The sequence below is a fragment of the Colobus angolensis genome, unplaced genomic scaffold, assembly GCF_000951035.1.
Source record: "Colobus angolensis palliatus isolate OR3802 unplaced genomic scaffold, Cang.pa_1.0 Scaffold244, whole genome shotgun sequence".
NCBI lineage: Eukaryota > Metazoa > Chordata > Mammalia > Primates > Cercopithecidae > Colobus > Colobus angolensis.
The window spans coordinates 4,376,650-4,403,641 of record NW_012115644.1 but is presented as its reverse complement, the minus strand read 5'-3'; the positions used below and the strand labels follow the sequence as shown (position 1 = coordinate 4,403,641).

At 38.2% G+C, this 26,992-nt stretch overlaps 1 protein-coding gene across 4 annotated transcripts in view; it reads left to right on the top strand.

Annotated features, from left to right (window-relative positions):
• The window catches only part of ELOVL6 (ELOVL fatty acid elongase 6), a 163,051-nt gene that overhangs the window by 108,834 nt on the left and 27,225 nt on the right, over positions 1-26,992 (top strand). For all 4 annotated transcript variants that reach the window (XM_011945766.1, XM_011945767.1, XM_011945764.1 and 1 more), the window contains one exon: positions 5,117-5,248. In XM_011945766.1, coding sequence (XP_011801156.1) covers positions 5,117-5,248 — 132 coding nt within the window. The remainder of the gene's footprint in view (positions 1-5,116; positions 5,249-26,992) is intronic.

Sequence of the window (26,992 nt, the reverse complement as noted above, 5' to 3'; positions counted from 1 at the left end):
AAAAAAAAAAAAAAAAAAAAAACTGCTGAAAAATTTCCATATTTTTAATGTAAAAAAAAGCCTATATGAAGTCTTGCAGAATCCTTAAGAATGTGACAGAATTCAGCCCTGGGTAGGACTTTAAGAAACCTCAGGATCCCTCTCAAGATAATCTTATTTTAATCTTCTTATCAAATTATAACCACCATAGACATACATTAAATGTCATATTGGCAAAAAGTAGTGTTATTTCCTCTAGTCTCTGGGTCCCTACTTCATTTGTATCCTTAAAATCACTTTCAGAACCATAAGTTGTTTCCTGACTTGAGTCAGCAACTCAAGAGGACTCTTAAAAGAGGACGGGGGTGCACCAGTTGGCATTCTGTCTCAGCGTCTGACTCTTCACCTTAGAACATGAAAACTTTTTCTTTTTTTTATATATTTTTTTGAGACGGAGTCTCGCTCTGTCGCCCAGGCTGGAGTGCAGTGGCCGGAACTCAACTCACTGCAAGCTCCGCCTCCCGGGATCACGCCATTCTCCTGCCTCAGCCTCCTAAGTAGCTGGGACTACAGGCGCCCGCCAACTCGCCTGGCTAGTTTTTTTGTATTTTTTAGTAGAGACGGGGTTTCACCATGTTAGCCAGGATGGTCTCCATCTCCTGACCTCGTGATCCGCCCATCTCGTCCTCCCAAAGTGCTGGGATTACAGGCTTGAGCCACCGCGCCCGGCCACTTTTTCTACACTAGGTAGATAGGTATCAGCTGAACTGGGCAGTGCCCTTTTCTTTTTTCCCTCACTGCTTTTTTACTTTCCCAACTCCTTGTACCTCACATGTGTACAATAGTCATAATGAAGACCATGTAGATACGACATGAAAGAGCCAGGAGGGAGCTCAGTTCAGCTTCCCAAGCTGTTCATTAGCAATTATCCTATGTTGAAATACTGCCCACACAAACATTTCTTCATTAGCAAACAAACTAGTTTGACTCTTGGGGTACAGAAATTTTGATGTGAATGCTAAGGAGACTCAAGCTAAGCACTGGTTTCAGTGAAGTCCCATGAGTTTTAAAAAACATGTATTTCAATTTATGCATGCTGTTTCAGAAATGTTAATGGGTAGAGCAATAAATACAAATAATGAGTGAGAACCTGCTCAGCTACTCTGGTAAGAATCAAAAAAGCATGTCCTAGGAATGTTTTGGGACAAGACAGTATGATAGAGAAATTCAGATTTCTAAGGATAAATCCACTATTCATTTGTATTAATTATGGAATAATTTCCATTGTTCATCTTGATGACAGAAATAGAAGGGTAAAAAGGATAAATATAAGCTTGACAGAAGTAGAGCACATCAGTATATCATTTGGGTTCTTTATTTGGTTGGTTACCTGGTAATCATAACTCCCAAATCATCATGCTGAAAAGTACTTATTAAGTATCTATAATTACGGGTTGTGCTATATGATGCACATTTAAAATTTATTAAACGAGAAGAGTCCATGCTATCTCAAAATGACTAATTATCTGACAATAAAACAGTATAGTGTTATCATTATACCCAAGTATGGAGGCCTGCCAGTATACGAAGTATTACCACTGAACCATTAGGAAAACAATCTATCCACATTAAAAACTACGTGGGCTAGTGGCAAACCATTATTCATCTCGAATACAATTGAACTTTACCGGAGAGATGCCAGAAAGGAAAGGCAATTTTAATTCATTAAAATTGCTCTGTTCATTAAAGAAAATCTTACCTTCTTCTAAGCAGCATGGAAAACTAATAGTACATTCAACCATAAATAACTCAGTTAAAGAGGTAAGTGTTAATGCTTCCTTAGGCAACTCCCACTTCTAGCAGATGCTTAGGTTTAATTCTAAACTAACCCAAAGGATTTGAATTTCACCACGGTAAAAGATTTCTGTGCATGCAATGAACAACTTACTTTGATCACAGCACTTAAACCGATTCCCGTTAACTACCTGTAACCCAGATATAGCTTATACAATTATTTTGTGTTTACCTACCTGCTTGACCACAGCCATGACAATGTTGGATAGTCTTGAGCAGTGTACAGTGTGCAGCTGTGTGACTGTGAGTGACTACTATCATCAGGTTCCCTATTCTCTCTTCTGTTGAAGGAGGAAATTGGGCCCACCTCTAAGGTTCCTTGCAATTATCAAGTTCTATGATTCTGTACTGACTGACTTCATTGCCTTAGCTGTTGAACTGCTTTGTAGAGAGCTCTAAAAATTATGTGGAAAAGTGAATGGCCCTTGCTGGGATGTGAGCAGTGCATTAGGACTAATTCTCATTTTAGAAGTGAGGAAAGTAGAGAAAAAATACATAGGGAAGATTTTTTATTCTTTTCTTGGTTCTTGAGGCATTACTTTTCCCTTTATGGCTAGAATGATAGGATTGTATGAAGACATTCACTTAACTTGGTTTGTTTATGATTACAAGTAATACAGTTAATACGGCAAAAATCAGAATCTCAAGTATGTTGAATGGGTAAGATAAATAATAATTTTAAGGAAATGTCTTCAGTGGTATATGTATAATTAACTTCTGTTCTCAAAGAAGCAAAGAGGGTTTGGATGAAAGTTTCCCAGGCTCAGAAAATATGACAGTAGAAACATGAAGATGGGAAATTCTTCTTCATCTTTTCACAGTTACACAATGTTCTACACATTATGCAATGATTATGTAATTCAACAGGAGAGCTTAAGGAATTTTCACAGCTCATAAGATAACACATCAAGTACCCCTTTTTCTTCTGAAAGTTTACCACAAGAACAGGAAAATCTAGGCCTACTTTTCCTCTAAGCCTGTTTATCTATGAAATAAAGATAATACTTTACCTGCACCATGAGGATTAAATGGTAAAGCTTTTTGGCATTATGTTTACCCATAGGAATCATTCTATAAATCATAATATGTGATTATTGTCACTTATTACCTTTATAAATTAGAAAAAAGTATATACTTTTTCATATTACTATCGCCTACATTAACTTGGTAGAACTTTATTTTTCTTTAGTCTTTGCTTGTATGTGCATAAACAAAAATGGTGATTGTGACTCTTAAGTAATTTAATTCCATGCCCTTGCAATTTCCAGAGGAGAAATAAAGCAATATATATAATTTATGGCCAAAAGTACTTTCTTCCTGAAATGTCCAATAGTTAAAGTTTCCACAAAATTGTCTCACTTTTCCACTTTTCACTGAAGTACAGAAATAATCAGTGTCTTTCTAGGGGAAGAAAATGTATCTATATTTTTCTGAATATTTGACTCTTTAGTTATTATTACAGGGAAAGTACAACTTTGTGTTTACTGCCTGTTTACTGTACACACATGCCTAATTATTTTCCCCATCAGAAAATTTGACAGGACAAGACCATGTTCATTCAACAGATATTTATTAAGCACCTACTGTGTTCCAGGTCTTGTGTGCCCAAGAGAAGAGTCTGTAAACCTCAGTGAAAGTGATTTATTCAACTTTTACTTCTGGGTTGATTTCTGGAATCATTGAGTTATTTGGTATTCACTAAGTAGGTCACTTGCATTCATTTACATAGGAATGCTGCTTTGTGTAAATAGCAAGGTCCCTTATGAGTCAGCATTATATGTCAGCATGAAGGGAGAAAACATGAAGCATTTTACAAATAATACTCTTTAGGTGAACACATTTTGCTTTTGATATTATGTTTTCTAACTTATTCTCAACCCTTTCCTTATTGATCTAATTGAATAGGAAAGACCCATTTTAAGAGAAACATTGCTTTCTTAGGAAACATGCTCAACTGTTTAAATTATTTATAAGGTTTCTATTGCTTTCTGTCGAATCATTGTTCTATTATAGAAGTTTGTTGATTTTTGCTTTTGAATTTATTTTTTGGCATTATCAGTACTGTTATCAGAGGCATTTGAACTAGAGTGACTTTATCTTGAATAGGGGCTAAGTAAAATGAGTCTGAGACCTACTGGGCTGCATTCCCAGGAGGTTAGGAATTCTTAGTCACAGGATAATATAGGAGGTTGGCACAAGATCACAAGATCACAAAGACCCTGCTGATAAAACAGGATACGGTTAAGCAGCTGGCCAAAACTCACCCAAACCAAGATGGTAATAAAAGTGACCTCTGATCATCCTCACTGCTTATTTTATGCTAATTATAATGCATTAGCATGCTAAAAGACACTCCCATCAACACCATGACAATTTACAAATGCCATGGTAGAGTATACAGTCTAAAAATGGAAGGAACCCTCAGTTCTGTTCCTGGGGAAATCCCCGCCCCTTTCCCCAGCACACTCATGAATAATCCACCCCTTATTTAGCATGTAATTTAAAAACCCATAAAAATAGCCAGCCAGCAGTCCTCAGGGCTGCTCTGCCTATGGAGTAACCATTCTTTTATTCTTTTGCCTTTTTGAGAGGGAGTCTCAAAAATCGCAGCTCATTGCAACCTCTGCCTTCTGGGTTCAAGCGATTCTCCTGCCTCAGCCTCCCGAGTAGCTAAGATAACAGGTGCCTACTACTATGCCTGGCTACATTTTTTATTTTTAATAGACAGGGAGTTTTACCATGTTGGCCAGTCTGGTCTCAAACTCCTGGCCTGAAGTGATCCACCCACCTCCACCTCCCAAAGTGCTGGGATAACAGGCATGAGCCACCATGCCCACCCAAGATAAAATTTTAAATGTCTATCTTGTTCCAAGACACAATCATGTCACCAAATAGTTCCAATAAAAACACTTTTTTAAAATTCATGTATGTATCTAAATTGGCTCAACAAACTCTAAAGAATAAAGTTATTTCTCTCAGTGAAAACGCTACTTTTTGTACTTCAATGCTATGTTGTTGAAATTTCAGTCATAGAGCCTACAAAGGAAATATGTCTATTCTGACGTGATACTTAATATGTTGGTTAAACTGCTGGAAGACCTGATTTGTCAAGGGAGATTTCAATAGAGCACCAGTTTGCCATGTGGACTAGACTCCCTCTTCAGTGAAGCAGGAATATTCTCAAGAATATTTTTTCAATGCTTAAAAAGAGAAGAACTCGTACAAAATTTGATGTTTCCTAATGACTAAAAATATCTTAAAGATTTTGTTTGCTTGTTTGCAGGAAGAAATCTTTCCTGTTTTCTGCTCTGTATGCTGCCTTTATATTCGGTGGTCGGCACCTAATGAACAAACGAGCAAAGTTTGAACTGAGGAAGCCATTAGTGCTCTGGTCTCTGACCCTTGCAGTCTTCAGGTAGGTTTTTTTTTCATTTTTCTAATAAAATGTATCCATTTTATCACTTGCTGAAAGAATGCAATGATAGAGCATTTGATTTTAAATCTGATATTTTTGATTATTGAATATGATGAGGACATAAAGTGTTCAGAAAGAAAGCCTGCACTGCAACCATTTGCCATGATGTACCCAAACTTGTATATTTTGAGAATTGTCAGGCCATCTCTTGTCCTGTCCAAATTGGCCATGCAGTAATCTGATTCATCTGTTAGGATGAGAAGCAGTACAGTAATTCATTAGTGTTATTGGCTAAATATAGATGAAAGGTTAAATGGGAAGGCACACAAGTAACCTGTTGAAGTCTATTGGAGAATAGGGTTCAAATACCCTGGGTGTGCTACTGCTAACACTTAATCAAAAGATGACACTTAGACGTAGACCAGACACTGGACATCTGTGTCAGTACTGATAGACCAGAGAATGCTTTTGCTCTGCATCTTCAAAAGCACCCTCCACCCACATTCCCTGAACTGACTTGCAGGCATGTGCTTATGTAGCCAGCTCTAGCTTCATAAATGTGAAAGAACTCAACACAGAGGCTGTCAGGACAAGGCCTGTTCTCTCCAGGGCATTTGTCAGCCGGTGTGCAGACTCATTCCTCCGGAAGCTTTCAGGAGCATTTCCAGTCTTGTATTATTTTGTGATTTAGGCAATCACAAGACTAATTAGCACCCAGGTGGTGTCCAAGCAAGTGCCAGGATTTACCTAGAGTGCTAACAAAGGCACCTGTTCTATTTGTGTTTTGCTTGTCAAAACCAGCAAGTTTATAACTAGGCTTGGGGAGGAACAGGAGGGGAGTAAATGTACATATACTATGAAACACAAAACTATTCATTTTCATATTTATAAATACTCATTTGTATTTTTTCATATTATATATTAACTGTTCCACTTCTAAGCAGAACTGGATGTTATCATTAAAGCTTCATTAGTCACTTAAAGCTTATTAAAAATGACTGAGCAGGAAGAGTATTTCCATTAAACTCATGATTTGTGCCTTTCCATAATGTTGGATCCCTCCATCTAAAACACCCACTTGCTCACCACTGCTGAATATACTTTTTATTTCAGTGCAATTTGTAAGGCCCTAAGTTTGAAGTACTCATGATTTGGATCTGTCACTAAAATCTCCTTCCAGTTAAATCCGTATCAGGTCATGATTCTCTACAATATAAAGAAGTCTTTTCATTTTTATTTACATTTAAGTTTGACAGACATGCCTCACCTAAAGTATTTTGATATTTGTGGGGAATTTATCTCTATCCTAATGAAGCCTTTCACCATTTTACTGATTTTTCAATATTCCCTGAACCTTTATCTTTTGTTATTTTAAATTTTAACACTTGTAAGCAGAGAAAAAAAGTACAATGATTCCCCTGCACCCCTTACCTTGGTTAAACAATTGTCAACACTTCGCTGATTTTACTTCATTTAATCTTGCTCACCTTGTTTCTCATCCCCAAATTATTTGGAACTATTAATAATAGAGGCTGAAATAATTCTTATTGAAATCATACCATGGCTAAAGGTTAAGTACTCTTTAAAAACAAACACAGTATTATGATCTCACCTAAATAAATAATTTGTTCTCATTAAATTTCAAATTTCTTTAGTTGTCTCATAAATGATTCCTGTTTTACAGTTTATTTTTAAGAACCTGGATCAAAATGAGACCTTTACATTTCCATTAACTGATATCTTTTGACTTATAGATTTCCTCTCTTTTTCCTTATGATTCATCCTTTGAAGAAACCAAATAGTTTACCCCATAGAGTTTCCTCTGGCCTGGATTTTGCTTGATTCCATTTTTCTGTACCTTCTATTTCTTATAAGTTGTAATTAGATCTAGAAGGTTTATTACATTCAGGTTTAATATTTGAAGAGGTTTTCTATAAGAAACAACTTGCCTTTATCAAGTATTTGGTTATCTTGAAGTATATACAGTTACTATAGCAAAGATTAGGATAAATGCTTGATTCTTTGTCTATATTCCTCAGGTTTTTTTTTTTTTTTTTAAGTTAGCTAGCATGTAAACAATAAGATTTGTTTTCTTAAGAATCATCATAAACTTATGGATGTGTACTTTTATATATGCCAGTGATTTTGATACATGATTTTGATGTGTTTTAAGTCCACTGCTATTCCATTAGATGGTGATAGTTTGATTTTTTTCTTTCATTACAAGGTATTCCGGGCCAGGCATGTTGTATATTTCTTGTCCAGAACTGTAATCAGCCATTTCTCCAAAGAGCCTGTATTAGATGGTTTTCATGCTGCTGATAAAAGACATACCCGAAACTGGGAAGAGAGAGAGGTTTAACTGGACTTACAGTTCCACATGACTGCAGAGCCCTCACAATCATGGCGGGAGGCATAAGGCACTTCTTACGTGGTAAAGAGAAAATGAGGAAGCAAAAGCGGAAACCCTTGATAAACCCGTCAGATCTCGAGAGACTTAGTCACTATCACGAGAATAGCATAGGAAAGACCGGCCCCTATGATTCAATTACCACCACCCCCTCACCTCCCGCCCCCAGCTGGGTCCCTCCCACAGTACGTGGGAATTCTGGGAGATACAATTCAAGTTGAGATTTTGGTGGGGACCCAGCCAAACCATATCAGAACCCTGATTCCTATGGTAGAGAGGAGAAAATATTTAGAAACCACTATCTGGGTACTAAAGGTGGTTGTTGGTGCTAAGTAAGTTCTTATATTTAAGTCTTTAAAGAAGTCAGAAGTGGAAATTTACTAATTGAGGTAGAATATACATATATAATCTATTATCTTTTTTTTTTTTTTTTTTTTTATGGAGACAAGATCTCACTCTGTCACCCAGGCTGAAATGCAGTGGCACACTTACGGCTCCCTACAGCCTCAACCTCTCCAACCTCAGGTGATCCTCCTACCTTAGCCTCCCATATAGCTGGGACTACAGGCATGTACCACCACAGCCGGCTAGTTTTTATACTTTTTTGGTAGAGATGGAGTTTCACTATGTTGCCCGAGCTGATCCCAAACAATCTTTACCATTCTTATGACTTAACTTTTATTTCTCCTTCCTCTCAGGCCAAAAATCCAAGTGCCTGATGTTGGCCAGTAACTCCACATTTACTTTATCCTGCAATGCACATGCAGAAGTCAGTAGTGATACTTTATCCTTTTTAGACTGACAACTTATTGTGTTCTCTTTCATTTAACGGATTCTGTTATTTTATTTTCTTCAGAGCCACGTTTTGTATAAAATTTAAAAATCCAGAACTATATAGAAAAATCCAAGTATCTACATTCTAAGGTTTTAAACAATGGATCTTAATATTTTTAAGCCAGAATTTGGGAAACACTGATAAGGGAATTCTATGCTTCTGTGTTTGGAAGAACATATTGAGATTTCTCTATGCTTAAAGAATGCTAGTCAACAGTGCATGGAAGTAAAAAGTCTGACTACAGAATGATATTTTTAATATAAAAATATAGAGATACTAGAAGAAAATAAACTCAATTTTTTTACTTTTTTTGGGGGGGGAAAGCCGATAAGGCATCTTATTTATTAAATTCCTATGATTTATTAGAAAATAAGACCAGCCTGGGCAACATGGCAAAACCCCATCTCTACAAAAAGTACAAAAATTAGCCAAGCATGGTGTCGTGCACCTGTAGTCCCAGCTACCTGGGAGGCTGAGGTGGGAGGGTCACCTGAGCCTGGGGAGGCTGAGGCTGCATTGAGCCATTATAGCACCACTGAACTCAAACCTGGGTAGCAGAGCGACCCTGTCTCAAAAAATAAATGAATAAATGAATAAATGGATAAATAAAAAATTTCAGCATTTGTAGAGGTTGATTGTAGTGGACTGGCAATTTAGAAGTTAAAAAGATTTATTTTTTTGTGATGTGTTATTCAGAACAAATGAAGCAAGTATAATAATGTGGACAACTCTTAATTTTGCATATTGGCCATTTATTATTGTGTTTTTCTGCATTTAACACATTTCCTAAAATATACATACACACATTCATATCTAATCCCCTACACAATTCTGTAGAATTTCGAGTATTTTGAAATCCAAATATTTCATAAAGTTGATATAAAACATTCATCAAACATATGCTCTTCTGGCCAGGCATGGTGGCTCACACCTGTAATCCTAGCACTTTGGGAGGCCAAGGCGGGCAGATCACCTGAGGTCAGGAGTCTGAGACTAGCCTGGCCAACATGATGAAACCCCGTCTCTACTAAAAATACAAAAATTAGCCAGGCGTGGTGGCACGCGCCTGTAATCCCAGCTACTCGGGAAGCTGAGGCAGGAGAATCATTTGAATCACCTGGAGGTGGAGGTTGCAGTGAGCCGAGATTGTGCCACTGCACTCCAGCTTGGGCAACAGAGCAAGACTGTCTCAAAAAGAAACAAAAAAACTGCTTTTCACAGACAGTTGTTTTAATGAGTGTTAAGAAATTTGTTATTTTGATCATAAATGAAAATTTCATTTTTATAAAGGATATATTTTTGTAGAAAGTTTTGAGTGGCTCTTACACTATAATTCATGCATTTTCAAATATTGTCTAATGACAAAAGTATAGACATTCCTTGCTCAGGAGACAGAGATAGTTCTTCTATGAGATGGTCTGCAATGAGGTGTTGGCCCAAGGGCCTATCACCCACTCCATCTCCCCGTCCTTTGCCACTGTAGCATAAGATGCCATCAATTTGGCAAATGAAGGAAAGAGAAAGAACCAAACATTGCAGAAGAAGTACATTTTTCTTTTGGAAAATCACTGAAAAGAGGAATTTTTGTGTATTTTACTGCTTAGGAATAATTTCTTTTCCCTCAAGTCCTCAAGGTTGCCTGTTAGCTCTTAACAGCAGCCAGGGACCCAGTTATGCTTAATTTCCAGATGCCATACACTGTTTACTCATGAACTGAGACACCATTGTGGGAATTAAATCATATCTGCTGCATACTTAAAAAGACAAACAAAAGAAACCTCTTCAAACCAGTCTATTTCAAAAAGTGATGGGGTTTTAGTATTGTTTGCAAGAATTGCCTGCAGTTTTTCTCTTTATTTTGGGGGGTTGACTGAAGCAGTCTTCATGGAGACAGAAGTCTTCATTCAGGTGGTATTCAGTGTAATTTACTGAAACCTATCATAAGTTTTGATAGAGTAGATAAAATATGGCCAGCTGAGTTTTCCTTAGGCCTACAATAGATCATTTAATTTGAGGAACATTTCTCTGGGTTCCCCTGACAATCTCTCCTCATGATTCCTCCAGGCTCCCTTTTCAGAATCAAAGCACCAGGTTCTGGTGTCAGTCTTTGCAAATATGGCCGAGATGATGGCACAGTGACCAACTTCCACCTACATCCCACCTAACCCAAGGACAGGCATTTCTTTATTTGATAAGATAATTTTATGTGGCATTTATCCATGGGTAAAGTTTGAACATTTCCTTAGGGTAAATGCTGAGAAAAATTCTGGTTATGTGAATCAGTAAAACTTTTAGATGAGAGTGCTCCTGGTGACAAAGAAGTTAGATTTGGCTAAGTTATCGAACTTTGATATGGCAACAGAGCATCAGATACTTCAAGGTACTTATCCCCTGTTCTTCCAGACACTCCTGAGTCATTTAATCGTGTTGCTATGATATGTCAGCTGGGTTACTACAATTGATTTGAAAAAGCTGTCCATCCTTCTAGATTGGGTCCAGGTGTGTTTGCTTCTGATTCAAAGAGCCTCTACCAGTTAACCTGTCTGGCAGTGTTTTCTTTTCATCAGCAGCATAACGAGTTCCAAGAAGCCATCTTTGAGGTTCTTGACGCAACACAGATCAAAGCAAGATGTCTAGTCAGTGTACATTATAAAAAGATAATTACTTGATGTTACAAATTTATGGGTGCCAATATCACAGTTGCTTCACCTTTGCTTACTCCTGTTTCCTGGTGATTACTCTGGCCTCAATTGTTTATGCATGATTTGCACAAATCCAGATGTTCTACATTTTATAGTTTGACGTCTCGCCTATTAACCAGCAATTTTTCCTGTTGAATCTCATTGTAATTTACTGGCTACATTTTCATTTTGTTATTAAAATTTATCTCTGGCTTACGTATGAAATATATTCAAGATTAGTAGAAAATTATTCTTTTTTTTCTTTTGTGGGATTTTTATGAACAAAGTGCTTAAATATAGCATAGGAAACTTGCAGAAAAGTCTGTTTAACAGTGCAAGCAGTAGATAAATGGTATTTAACCAAATCATTCAAGTTCTGTTTCCCCCGATTTTATAGACAAATTCATTGTCTAATATCTGAAGAATTATTGGCAATTACCTTATTTCTAAAGCCAACAAGTATATAATAAAACTAACTGAAGCTGTTCAAGTGAAAAATACCTGACAGTTTGTAACCCATATGGAAGGACTGAGGACATGATTGACCTATAAAATGATGGTACAATTAAAATGACAAGTTTTAGAACAATGAAATCGGTTTGTGCATAAGCCCCTCATAAGTGTCTTAGTTTTTATTCCTATGGTTGCCAAAAGTAGCCCATTTTAATCTACAAAAACAATAATGACAATGATTGCAGTGATATTATTTATATAAAGTAAATGGATCTATAAGCTTTAAGTGTCATAGGACAAAAGCTCCTATTTTATGAAAAACACATTATAAATGTCAGATTTTTAAATGTAACACCAAAAGTACAAAAGTAACAAGCAAAAGTTGCCTTTGGAAAGCATAATGCTGAGTAATATAAAAGCAAGCTGGGAAATAATCCTGGAAGTGTAATACCATTTATGAAAATTTTAAAAACTCGTTAATACTACATTTATGAATATATATGTCGTAAAGCATTAAAATATGCATGAAAACTTCAGGATACTAAGTATCTCTGTTTGGGGGAAGGGAGGGAGAGAAATAGGGCTAGAGAGAGTCCAAAGGGGGCCTCAATTCCTTTTGTAACATTTCATTACATGTAGTAACATGTTACAACATGTTATTACAAAAAGGTCAAACCAGGGAAAAATAGATATTTGATAAAAAGAACGGCTATAAAAAAGCAAAGTTGAATGCAATTAATGACATTTGGTTTGTTAAGTGAAAGAGCAACAATTGCAGCCATATTATAAGATTCAGGTAGTACTTGGTGGTGCAGAAGTAGTAAAGCAAGTTTATATCAAAACACAATGTTGTAATTTATTGGTCCTCATTCTCTACCTATCCCACCCAATAATGATCGGTATATAGTTAGAATGAAGAATAGCTTTTGTTTTCTTCTTTTTTCTGACAGTATCCCTCAGTTAAGTGTGTATGTTTTGCTGGAAGGATGATTTGAGGACCTTTCTTTTCTGTCCCTGTGTTCAACTCTTGAAGAATCTACCACAGTTAATGTTTCTAACCTGTAGACAGATACAATGTAGGTCAGATATTGTGCATTTAATTATTGTTTTATCAAAACTTGTTTTGTTTTTATCTTTCGCTTACTCGAAAATGTAAAATATCACATACCAATACTTGATACCTTCCTTAGCCTCTTATTTTTGTGTTATTTTATCAAAGAACCAGAGCAACTGCTGACTCCAATTTGCTTCTAATGCCATATTTGTAAATTACAGCTTCTCCTATTTCTTTAAAGTAAAATAAATGGATGTATAGGAAATCCTTTTTTTTTTCTTTTTTCTGAAGGCAGAGTATATAACAGTTTTCTTTGCAGAATCAGATTTTTCTTAAAACTAAAAGCTGGAGCAATTGTGTTTTATAATAATAAACATAACAATAATTTATTGAGACATAAAATAGCTGAGACTAGGAATAACGTAACACCTAGGTAACATCTCCAGCACACTGATTGTTTTAAAGGTCAGGTCACAAAATGACAACAAAATGTATTTTGTTTCCCTCTGCACCGAAAGAAAAGTGAAGCACCCACACTGTATTATTAAAAAGCCCAACAAATGTTCAAGGCAAAAATCTTAATAAACAGTAAAGTTTAAAAAGCCCATTCCCATAGGAAAAATAATCCTTTCATTTACTTAGCACTGCCAGAGCTGGCTTCTTCCCTTGATGAAGGACAGCCTGCTAACATTTTTACAGCTGGAGATAACAATGTCTAGTCTGAAAGATAGTGGGATAGTGGATTTGTTAAGCATTTTCTTTTAATTTTTATTTTATTTTAGTTTGAGATGGAGACTCGCTCTGTCACCCAGGATGGAGTACAGTGGCATGATCTCTGCTCACTGCAACCTCTGCCCTCCGGGTTCAAGCAATTCTCTGCCTCAGCCTCCCGAGTAGCTGGGATTACAGGCGCCCGCCACCACGCCTGGCTAGTTTTTATTTTAGTTTGAGATGGAGACTCGCTCTGTCACCCAGGATGGAGTACAGTGGCAGGATCTTGGCTCACTGCAACCTCTGCCCTCCGGGTTCAAGCAATTCTCTGCCTCAGCCTCCCGAGTAGCTGGGATTACAGGCGCCCGCCACCACGCCTGGCTAGTTTTTGTATTTTTAGTAGAGACAGGGTTTCACCATCTTGGCCAGGCTGGTCTTGAACTCCTGACCTCGTGATCTGCCCACCTCAGCCTCCCAAAATTCTGGGATTACAGGGGTGAGCCACCGCACCCAGCCATGTTAAGCATTTTGAGTTGTATTTGAATCCCTTTCAATCTGAGAGCTGCAGGATACCCCTCCATTGTCCTGTTCAGTTTTGTTATTAGTACCAATTTTGTTGTTCTGTTCATCTATACACACATTCACATAACTGCCTAACAAATTGCAGCTATTTGTTTTTTGTTGTTGTTGTTTTGTTTTGTTTTTTTGAGACGGAGTCTCGCTCTGTGGCCCAAGCTGGAGTGCAGTGGCCGGATCTCAGCTCACTGCAAGCTCCGCCTCCCGGGTTTACGCCATTCTCCTGACTCAGCCTCCCAAGTAGCTGGGACTACAGGCGCCCGCCACCACGCCCGGCTAGTTTTTTGTATTTTTTAGTAGAGACGGGGTTTCACCGTGTTAGCCAGGACGGTCTTGATCTCCTGACCTCGTGATCCGCCTGTCTCGGCCTCCCAAAGTGCTGGGATTACAGGCTTGAGCCACCGCGCCCGGCCAGCTATTTGTTCTATTATTAATACCAATTTTGTTATTCTGATGACCTATACATGCAGTAACATAACTACCTAACAAATAACAGCTACAGGATAAAGAAAATTCTTTCTGTATCTGCACATAGTATATATACACACAAACCCTGTTACCCTTTATACACTCTTCTTCCTGCTCACCAGGAATTTTTTCTATCCCCCTGACATCAGAGACAGCTCAAGTAAAATACTGCTTCAACTGGGACCTGACATCAGAAATTCCAGTGCCAACCCAGACTAGCTCGGATCCCCACCCACCCCCTTGCATAAAACCTCCATGCTTCATTAACCATGCCAGGAGCATCATGAATAGGTAATAGCAGAGTTATATGACTTAAGCTACTTCATTAACATTCTCTTTGTTTTCTAGATGTCTAAAACTGGATCCTTTGCCAGAGTTTGGTCTTTCTAGTCTCAAATCACAATAAAGTGACCCTAACCGAATTCTTGACCCCTTTTGAGAAACCACGAGCTATAATAAAAATAAGGAATTGGCAACTTTCTGTCTTTTAAAAGTAAGGGTCCATGCATCCTGGCCTGCTCTGGACAGTCTTAGTTTTATGCACGTTGTCTCAGTGTGATTATTAATAGCTCCTTCTTCACTCTCAAGAATGTCCCAATTTGGATGATAAACACAACAGTTATTCTATTTATCACCCACTGAGAAATTGAGTTGCCTCAATAAAAAAGAAAAAGGAAGAATACCATTGATTATTTGATAACTTACTGCTAACAAAGTCTTATTTTTAGGATTGACCTCTTGACTAAAACTTGCTCTGCCTGTAATATTCCAAACATTTGACACATCATCACTCAGATTTAAAATATCCAAACTGGATCTCCTTTTGATATTTCTTTTCATTGAAATTTATCACAATTTTCCTAATGAACATCTTTAAGTCATTCTAAGTATGTATGCAAATCTCCTTTACCCAGTCACCAACTTGTATCAAGTCTTGTCAGAATCTCTTAGGTAGCTGACTACACCGCTCTTTCCACCCTGGACCCTCCAGTTATGATCTTTGTCACTTCACATCTTCAGTTTTACAACCACTAGTTGCTATCCTTCAGATGCTTCCTCTACCCAAGGATATTCTACATAGCATATTGTTTCCCTGTTTAAACCTTAATTGAAACTCTTTTGCTTATACATTAAAACCTCAATCTCGCCATAAAAATGTACAATCTTGCCTTGACTACTGCCCTATGCAAACTTTTCTAGCCAAGCCAACATGTATATTGAGTCTTTTCCCGCAAAACTGACACACCTTGCCCGTTCCTAATTTCATTCCTTTTCTTTTTAGACAGTTTCACTCTGTTACCCAGGCTAGAGTGCAGTGGTGCGATCTAGGCTCACTGCAACCTCTTTCTCCCGGGTTCAAGTGATTCTTGTGCCTCTGCCTCCCAAGTGGCTGGGATTACAGGCTTGTGCCACCATGCCTGGCTAATTTTTGTATTTTTAGTAGAGACAGGGTTTTGCCACATTGGCCAGGCTGGACTCAAACTGCTGACCTCAGGTGATCTGCCTGCCTCAACCTCCAAAAGTGCTGGGATTGCAGGTGTGAGCCACCATGTCCAAGCCTAATTTCATGTCTTTGAACATGCTGCACTTCCTCTTTCTCCATTCTTCCTCTATTTGTTTTTCTGTAAATCTTATTGTTTAGACTTAACATTCCTTCTCTATAATGGCCTATCTGATCATTTCAGCCCGTATCTCAGCTCCACTGAACTTGCTGGTAGTTCATCATTTTAACCAGACTATATATTGCCTTAACTGATATACTTCTTGGTAGACTATGAATTTCTTGGGGCAAGAATTGTGTCTTGCTGTCCTTGGAACACCAAGTGCACACAAAGTTGTTGAATTAATGAATACAAATCTTACACTTGCCAGTTCTGCAGTCACATGATTGTTTCCAGTCACTTCACTTTTTCACTCTGTATTTCCTGCATCAACTGCCCTAGACATGCCCTAGTCCAGTCTTCATTGCATTCTATCAGTCTTTAGCTGTGAACATGCATACATGCATCAAGAAATCAGGACTGATGTTATGTAGTGTCAGGAGCCTGCAATGGCCTACAAAGCCCTACACAGCCTGGCCCTTGTTGGTTTTTGACCTCCCCTCTTCCCTCTCCTCAGCCACTCTTGCCTGCTTGCTGTTCCTCAAACATGGTCACAAGGCCTCTGCCTCAGGGCCCTTGTATTTGCTCTTCCCTTGCCCAGAACACTCTTCACCCAGGTATTCTTTTTAAATTATACATATGTATATATAATTATGTTTAATTACATGTTATATATGTATATATATTTTATATATATATTATTTTTTTTAAGTAAAATAGAAACAGAGTCTCACTGTGCTGTCCAGGCTGGTCTGAAACTACTGCACTCAAGGATTCTCCTGCCTCAGTCTCCCAAAGTGCTGGGATTACAGGTATGAGCCACTACACCTGGCCCATCCAGTTTTTTTTTGTTTTGTGTTTTTTGTTTTTGAGACAGAGTTTAGCTTTGTTGCCCAGGCTGGAGTGCAGTGGTGCAATCTTGGCTCACTGCAGCCTCCGCCTCCTGTGTTCAAGCAATTCTCCTGCCTCGGCCTCCCAACTAGCTAGAACTACAGATGCGCGCCACCACGCCTGGATAATTTTGTATTTTTAGTAGAGATGGGCTTTTGCCATATTGGCCAGGCTGGTCTTATACTCCTGACCTCAGTGATCTGCCTGCCTTGGCTTCCCAAAGTGCTGGGATTACAGACGTGAGCCACCATGCCCAGCCCCACCCCGATATTCTAATGGCTTATTCCTCACCTCCTTTAGAATTTTGCTTATATTTAGCCTTGGTGAGACCTTCTCTAGCTTCCCTATCCAAAATCACAATATTCCCATCCATGCTTGTTATTGCCTTATTTTTCCCTTTAACACCTGTTGTCTTCCAGCCCACTGTATGTATTAATTACTTCTGTGGTTCACTGTCTGTCTCATTCCACTGCACTCTGTGTTCTATGAGGGCAGGGATTTTTGTCTGTCTAGTTTCCTGCTGTGTCTCTAGTGCCTAAGTAGGTGCTTTTTTTAAAAATAAGGGAAATGAAGACACTTACTAGCAACTGTCTCCATTTATTTTCAAAGGGTTCGGAAATAGGAAAATTTTTCAGCTTTTCTCTTGACTTCAAGAACTACCTGGAATTTCAGTTATTTCCAAGAAAATAACAGTGAGTGATACATGCAAATATGACAAAGAACTGCAAGTTTATGTATGCGTAGGCAAACAGTGACTTCTCATGCTCACAGGAACTATAGTTGACTTGATAACCTTATATGACTTGAATTGCTTATATACAATTAGAAAATCTATCCAGTGGTCACTTTTTGATTAAGTAATTTTCCTTTCTAGTTATAAAAGGTAGGATTCTCTGCATCAAAACTGAAAACCACAAAATCGCATACACACAGACTTTTTATCCTGGTTCTCACAGAGATTTACTGTTAATATTTTGGTGCCTGACTTTCTAATAATTTAATGTTAAACTTGAGATTCTTTTATCATAATTTTAATTCTCTGTAATGCAGTTAATACATTTGAGTGTGGACAAAAATATGGCTTCTGTAATATCTTTGCATTACAGGTGCTATAACAACTTGAAACAGCTGATATGTAAGATTCTTTAAATCGTTTTACCAAAATGGGATAGTATTTAAATAGCTGGAATACCATAGCTCTTTTGACACTTGGTTGAAAAATAACATGAGCAAACTAGAAGATTGCATGGTAGTTTAGGATGTAATATACTTAGATGTAAGAGATGTAAGTATAGCAACACCTGCAGGCATTTGTTAAGCATTGTTTTGAATTAAGACTTAGGGATTACAGTTTGTGTAAACTTCATGTTACCTCGCAGATCCTCCACAGATCCTTCTTGTTTGGCAGGGTTTGGGATGTGTGCACGTGTGTGTGTGTGTGTGTGTGTGTACAAGATTTCAAACTAAAAATTGAATCCTTAAACAATTCTTCAGACCTAAGGAATGAACTTTTAATGAAATTGCCTAATTGCATAATCTGGAATGCTTCAAATGATCCATAAATAAAATGCTGTAACCACAATTATGAATTAGCTGAAGGAAGCGTTAAAGAGAATAACATGGAAAAATACCAGACATTTCTTCTCTGGACATTCTCATTAGTGAGCAGAGAATTAACTGAAACATAAAGAGGTGAGTATTCCTTCCCCGATAGTCCACATGTCCTTAAGGTATGGATGTGAGTGGAGGACTGTAGAGAAGAAGTGGTACTAGTGTTCATTAAAGAGAAATTGGTCATCCACCATATGGTTATTTGCTGCTATTAGATCAATGAAAACCATTTTCCTACATGTAATGCTTTTCCCATATGAAACTTCTTACAGGCCTCTTATGACCTCGGCCTTGAAAGCATTGACAGTTCTTTCCTGAAAGCTGTCAATTTTTATTCTCTAATCAAAGCTCCAAATAGTAACTGTCATCTGTTTTTGATGGTACTAGGGTATTGACAGGTGTCCCAGATCTGACTTGATTTTGCATACGGCATAGGGAGCTCTTGCTTCTTCCTTGAAACTGGCAACTCTTTTTAGCCAGAGCTACTAGTAAATGGACTAATTTCATTGGTTTTTAGCTCTCCTTGAAACTCATTTCCTAGCATGTGTTTCAAAAATTTATTAAGTGAGAATTGGTGCTGATTGTTCGATCCCTTATTATCACTTATAACTAAATTGTTATGCTGGAGACTGTGCAAGCAATCCTCACTGTATTCATTGTTATCCTAGATCATTCTCACAGTTTTCAGAGCCATGAGATTTAGAATCAAGTCTGTGTAATTAAAATGATTGATTGATCTGGGGCATAATACTTCATTCCTTGCACATTGCAATTTCCTAACAACTTAATAAAGCAACGATTTTCTTTTACTCCTTTCATTTGACTACAAATGGTACAATGGTAGACAGAGGGGTGGCTTTTTGTATTTTTTGTTCTGAGATGTGCATTAGCACCATTGACTTAGCAGTGGATATGCAGGGTGATTAAAGTAGCTGGGAGAGATTGTTCATTGATTCTAGGTATTTGTGTTAACCCGGAGCTGGAGCAGAAATTTTCAATGCAGTTTAATAGAATTGCTTATGAATTGAAGAAATTATGAATCATTAGTTATTCAGTGTTCTCTTATGCAGGGGGCAGGGATGTGATTTCTCGGAAGGGGTTCGGCTTTAAGTTGGAGTTTATACTAGCTTAATGCAGATTAGATAGGTAGGCAAAAAGCAAAGAAAAGAAAAAAGAAACTAACTTTCCAGGACAAGGGCGCAGAGCTCAGGAGAGGATAGCAGAGAAGAAAATCTAATTTCTGCCTTTAAAAGGAATATAGTTAAAACTCTATTACTTTTCCAGTCCTGAACAGACAGCCTACCTCTAGAGATTTCAATTTAACCCCTCAAACTGATTTTTGCCACCTTATACAGACCCCAAACCCATCTTCCATCAACCTTGGAGTGAAGGAGTCACTCTGGGGTGTGCTCTAATCTATTTGACACCTCTAGGATAGGTGTGTAATTTTCTGTTCTCCTTAAGGACATGGCTCCTTAAATTGATAGAGTAGAACTAGGTTAAAGTTTGAAGTCATTAAAAGTAAAGGCAAACAAACATCTTCTACCTCATGTACTTCTTGTCTTAAGGTGGCTATATCTGTCTCTCTCCATTTGCCTAACCTGTGCATATTTTATTGATCCTCTTTCTACCATACCTTTATAATACCTTCTGTATTTCTTCCTATGCATTCACACATAAGGTAAAATCACAAATAAAATTGGATCTGAATTTCTAAAGTATGCAAGTCAAACTCTCGGCCGGGAGTGGTGACTCACACCTGTAATCCTAGCACTTTGGGAGGCCAAGGCGAGTGGATCACAAGGTCAGGAGATCGAGACCATCCTGGCCAACATGGTGAAACCCCATCTGTACTAAAGATACAAAAATTAGCCGGGCATGATGGTACACACCTGTAATCCCAGCTACTCGGGAGGCTGAGGCAGGAGAATCGCTTGAACCTGGGAGGCGGAGGTTGCAGTGAGCTGAGATCGTGCCACTGCACTCCAACCTGGTGACAGAGTAAGACTCCGTCTCATAAAAAAAAAAGAAAAGAAAAGAAAAAAAAAGTCAGACTTGCCTGTAAGTTCCTGGAAGGGCTACCTCCTGTGACCCTAATGAGGAGGAGCCCTGTCACTCTTGTGTTCCTGCGTGTCCAGGTCCAGCACCAAGTGTGAGTCACATCTCAATTAATGACTGGATTTCTTTACATATACAATGCTATTGAGGATGGCATAAATTGCATCTTTTAAGGGTTATGGTTGACAAAAATATGAATAGAGGGTGTCTACTTTTATTTCTGTTTTAATCTATAGAAGGTTTGCCTGTAGATAAATGGTAAATGATTAGTTGTCAATCTTGCTGCTCAAAAGGAACCCACAGTAAAAAAGTTGCCCTTCTCCATACACTGTCTAAACACCCACCTCAACATAAGATTTAGCTGTTTTATGAGGAATTAGTGAGAAAAAGACTGGAGAATTTTATCTTTTGCATGGTATAATGCTAACAGTAACAATAGACATCATTCATTAGGTGCTTGGCACTGTATTGAGCTCTTAATATATTATCTTACCTAACTTTCAAGACTGCCTTGAGGTATGTACTTTATTCTCATTTTACAAATGAGAAAACCTAGGCTCAGAGAGGTTTAAGAAACCTTAAGAGTAGAATCCTGGGAATAAACCCTAAAAAGCCTGTTGTGTAATACAAAGAAAATTGCTCCAGCACAGCTATCTACTGAAGAGGTATGTGCCCTCTGGATACCTAAGTTACTGTTCTCATCTTCTCCTTCCTCCTTTCTTTTCCTTCCCCACCTCCCTCATGTCATCACCATCTTGGCTGTGATTATGCAGCCCTGAGGTCTTTCCACTGGAGCACTGCCTCTCCGAAATGTATGACTTGCTATCTTGAGGCAACAATGACACCTACAACAATGAGCTGCTTTGACAAGAAGAAAAGTTGGCCCATCTACCCATAAGCTCTCACTGGGCAAGGATCTCATATATTTCATAGGCAATGTTAGCCAGCTAGTGTCCTGATCTTCTGCCTGCATCTCAAAAATAGCATGCTATCTCTTAAGAGTGAATTTCAATTATCAGGAAATCCAGAAGTTTGGCATAGCTCCACATTTTCAGAAACTGCCCATGGAAATCAATTCCAGGCTTATAAGCTGTCTGTATGTATAGTTATCCCTCAGTATACATAGGGGATTGGGTCTAGAACTACCCAGGATACTAAAATTTGCACAGACTCAAACCTGCAGTCAGCCCTGTGGAACCTGCATATATGAAAAGTCAGTCCTTTGCATTGGTGGGTTTCATATCCCAGGAATACCATGTTTGGTTGAACAAAATTTGAGTACAAGTGGGCCCGAGTGGTTCAAACCTATGTTGTTCAAAGGCCAACTGTAGTTATATTAAGCTGAATGCACGTTTTTATACACTACCATCTCCACACTTGTTCATGAAAAGACCGAGCCTCTATTTCATTATTAATTTTGCCTATTTAAGCATTTTATCCTAAAATAAATGTATGCTCATCACTTGAAATAGCTGTCAGAGTAATATTTGCTGGAAAGAGAAAGAAAGTAAATAACGCAAATTTAAAAAGACATGGGTAGATCTTATTTTTGGAGGACCAAGAAATTTGTTGGAAAAGATCTAGCTCACTTCTAGTCCCTACAATGAAACACGAGTGCAGTAGTTTCCCTTACCCACAATTTTACTTTCTGTGGTTTCAGTTACCTGTGGTAACTGAAATGGAAAATTCCAGAAACAATCAGTTTTAAGTCATGCACCATTCTGACTAGCATGATGAAATACTGCAACATCCCCCTCTGTCCCTCTCAGGACATGAATCCTTCGTCAAGCAGATTCACACCTGTGAGTCACTTAGTAGCCCTATTGGTGATCAGACTGTCTTGGTGTCACAGTGCTTATGTTCAGGTGACTCTTATTTTACTTAAAATGACCTGCAAGTGCAAGAGTAGTGATGCTGGCTACTTGGATATGCCAAAGAGAAGCCAGAAAGTGCTTTAAGAGAAAAGGTGAAAGTTTTCAACTTAGTAAGGAAAAACATATTATATGCTGAGGTTGCCAAGATCTACGATGAAAACAAATCTTCTATCCATGAAATTTTCCAGAAGTAAAGAGAAATCCTTGCTAGTTTTGCTGTTGCACCTCCAGCTGCAAGACTTATAGCCACAGTGCATAGTAAGTGCTTATTAAAATGGAAAAGCCATTACATTTGTGGGTGGAAGACATGAACAAAAATGTATCCTAATTGATGGGTTTCAGGCATCCTCCAGGGGTCTTGGGATGTGTCCCCATTGGGTAAGGGGAGTGTACTATATGCCCAAGGAATTCCTCATGTTTTCACTTGGGGTTATCTGCACCCAGCCCTTTGATAGAATTAGTGTTTATTCTCATTTTCACTCCCAGAAAATGTATAAGCTACAATACCCTAATGAGCGCTCTGTGCTTGGCTTTGGTGAGAACACACTCTGTATATCCAAAACCTTTGAGTGGGAATGACTGAAGGGCCTGAAAGTTTCCAAACTGAGGGTCAAGGTCACCTTGGCTTTGCTATCCATTATCTTTTTTCTTTTACAGGCAAAATCCTTTGATGTTCTATAAATTCTAAATACGTTTGCAATTTAAAACACTCTTCAAAAAATGTAATAAAACCACATACTTGTAACCTTCACAAAGGCAGGAATCTGAAAAAAGAAAAGAGAGCCAAATCGGTTCTAATTGTTAAGGACAAAATGAACAATCTTTTGACTAGACAAAGCTACCAGAAATTCCTTTGATTGGAAGTATTTTGTGCTGAAAACCAACTAGAAAATAAGAGGGTTTTTTTTTTTTACAATTTTATTTTAGGTAATAGGAGCTATTTTTTTAAAAAAAATGACTCCTTCATTCCACCAGAAGTTTTAAATGTTTCTTGATCTAAAAATGTAGATGTGGTTTAAGGAAATGTATGAACAAGGTAAGGGCCAGTGTCTGCTGTGACATTAGTGACAGGTGCAAACTAAAAAACTCATTCAAATATTTTTGCAGAATGAGGAGTGGTGTCAGAGACAGCTGGGCTTGGAAACCTTCTGGAAGTCTTTTATTGTTTCCTGTATTGGATCAAGTCCAAAAGTGAGAATAATTACCCTTTAGAGATGCCAAGTTTTCAGGCAATTCAGATGACTCTACTCTTGTAGTAGGAAAAAAATGTGAGTCAAGGTACAAGAATAGTGATTGAATTTTATAAAAAGTATTTCTAAAGCAGTAATTTCCTCAGAAGTGACTTGTTAACGTTAACTAACAGAATGCAAAGTAGAGAAGCATCTGATCAAAATTACAGAAAATGAGAAAGAAAATTAGAATCATCTACTTCTGGACGGCCTAATACAGAGTTGAGGGTTTCAATCAGGCTCCCTTGTTGACTTTTAGGTAATTCATCAAATCCTTGTGGGGGTGGTGTCTGGGGAGGCTGTGAGAAAGAGACAAGAAGAACCTCTCAATATTGAATAGGAAATTTATATTGTTCTAAAAACTTCATATCTCCCAAATTTGTAAGAACACCCTGGTTTAAAATGAGAAGGCTCCCCCTCTTGAAAACAGAGAAACAGTGACAGGTGTTTCCCTAAATTTCCAAACCTAACTCATTTGGACAGCCTATTCCAGGTGCTTTACTCATCCTCACAACAGACCTGCAAAGGAAATACTATTATAGCATGGTCACATTCAAGGATAAGATCCTTGAATATTTCAAAATAATCAAATAACTCAGAACTTTCCTAATTCTAGATCAGTTTTCCCATAGGAATAAATGTCTCATAGGGAGATATTTTTAGAATCTATAAATCTATATCTAATGTCGTGTTGTAAAACAATTTTAAACACAACAAATGGATACTTTTTTTTGTTGTGTCTAACTTTTGTTTCTTCTCTCAAAAGTTCTTGGCTCTAACAGTTTTTTCATTTTTACCACTACCACTTAATGAACCCCTGTGAAGCATGGTCATAATTAACCAATAGTGGTCATTAACATAACAGCACAGGAGTCATCAAATCACACTTAGGAACTTCTGAGGGAAGAGTGGTTTAGAAGCTAATGACCAAAAATCACAGATATTTCCATTTCCCACTAACACACTGCTCTCATGTGGCAATATTATAAATGTACTAAACAAGTTGCAACACTAGCTTTGACATTATGTGATTCGTGAGTATAATTTAGATGTAAAGGATTCACATTCGTTCAAATTTAACATATAAAATACATCCTCCTTAATATCGTATATAGTGGTACTTCAAAATGTCATGATTCAGATGCACATAAAATACAACCACATCCCTATTTTGGGATGAAAGAAGTGCTGCATGGGTGATTAAGAAATTTACCCATGGGCACATAGCTTGTTACAGAATCAGGATTAATTGGTCTCACTTGAAATGCCACGCTGCTTACATAACTGAGATAGGTCAAAAAGTTAAGAGGACTAAATCCAGAAAGACTTCGTGAATGGCTTCAATTAGATAGGAATATGATTTTATGAGCATCGGAGGGAGGGAAACACTTTGCTGTAGAGTTTCTCAAACTGTGGCCTGTGGGTCATTTGCATCAAAACATCTGGAATGTTTATTAAAAATCCCTATTTCTAGGGTCTTCCCCAAAGCTATAAAATTAGAGCCGGTAATCCCAGCACTCTTGGGATTACTTTGGAAGGCCGAGGTGGGTGGATCGCAACATGGCGAAACCCCATCTCTACAAAAAGTACACAATTTAGCTGGGCGTGGTGGAGCATGCCTGTAGTCCCAGCTACTCAGGAGGCTGAGGTAGGAGAATTCACTTGAACTTGGAAGGTGGAAGCTGCAGTGAGCCAACGTCACACCACTGCACTCCAAAGTGAGGTCCTGTTCCCAAAAAAAATAGAGCCTCTGTTGGTGAAGCTTGGAAATTTGCATTTTTAACAATCTCCATGTTTTACTGTAATTAAAATTTCAATCTAGTTTTAGGGGGCTTATATGCCCTTTTAGATACGACCCAATGCCCCCTCACCAGATTCCAGGGACTCTTACACTAACTGTCCCCATTGAACAACTAAAGGCTTTTGGGACATGTTCAGTAGATGAGAAGTTCAATACATGGTGTGTTTCTCTAGACAGGCATCAGACTGTGATTCTGGTCAACTATGGCATACTTACTCTTTACTCATGCATTTCTTAATTGTGCCTCTGACCTTTCACCAGCTATTTTTTCCAGCACTGTGGACTATTAACTGGCTGCTTGCACCTGAGATAGCAGTGTTCTGGTAACCTATCACTTGAGGAAGTTGTTATCTCAGTCGGCTTCCTGTTTGGCCACATGCCATCCATGCAGAGCCATGAGAGGCAAAGCAGCCCAGAAGCAGTCTCTCCTGTGACTTCCTAGGAGAGGAATGTTCCAGTGGTTATGATTTCCCCTCCTCACATCCCTCCAACATATGCACATACATTGCCAGACCTCTTGCTTTCATATCAGTTTGCATTTTCTCTCTTTGATGTCCCATCTTACCTTAAACTCAGCATGGTCTGAAAGGAGTTTTATAAAGATACTCTTAGCCAGCCCTGCCAACACTCTACCACAACTTAATCGATACACAAATAAGTTAATAATTAAATCAATTTCTTTCCTTCTCCGTGTCTAGTGACATTATCCACCCTGTTGCTCAGGCCAGTAGCCTTAGTCTTTTCTTCCTTGCTATTAATATATCACAGTATCCGCGGGGCATGGTGGCTCACGCCTGTAATCCCAGCACTTTGGGAGGCTGAGGCAGGCAGAACACAAGGTCAGTAGTTCGAGACCAGCCTGACCAACATGGTGAAACCCCGTCTCTACTAAACACACAAAAATTACCCAGGCGTGGTGGCACGCACCCGTAGTCCCAGCTACTCAGGACACTGAGGCAGAATTGCTTGAACTTGGGAGGTGGAGGTTGCAGTGAGTGGAGATCACACCACTGTACTCTAGCCTGGGCAACAGAGCAAGACTCCATCTCAAAAAATATATATATATATATACACACACATATAGTATGTGTGTATATATACACATATGACATGTGTATATATAGCATATATATGACATGTGACATACATATGTGATATATATGATATATATAGATCGTATATATACATCTCACAGCATCCATCACAGCGTCCCAGGGAGCCTAATCAGCTATACTGCCAAATAGATCCCATCTTTGTTTGCTTCTCCTATGCCCATTGTTACCATGTACTAACCACCACCATCATCATCTTTGGAAATGTGGGACACAATATACTTTTAAGTGTCTGACTTTTATAATATGAATATTTTAACATTTATATTAATTACTAGTCCTTTCACCACACAGTAACCTGTATTATTAAAAATATAAATCATGGCCGGGCGCGGTGGCTCAAGCCTGTAATCCCAGCACTTTGGGAGGCCGAGACGGG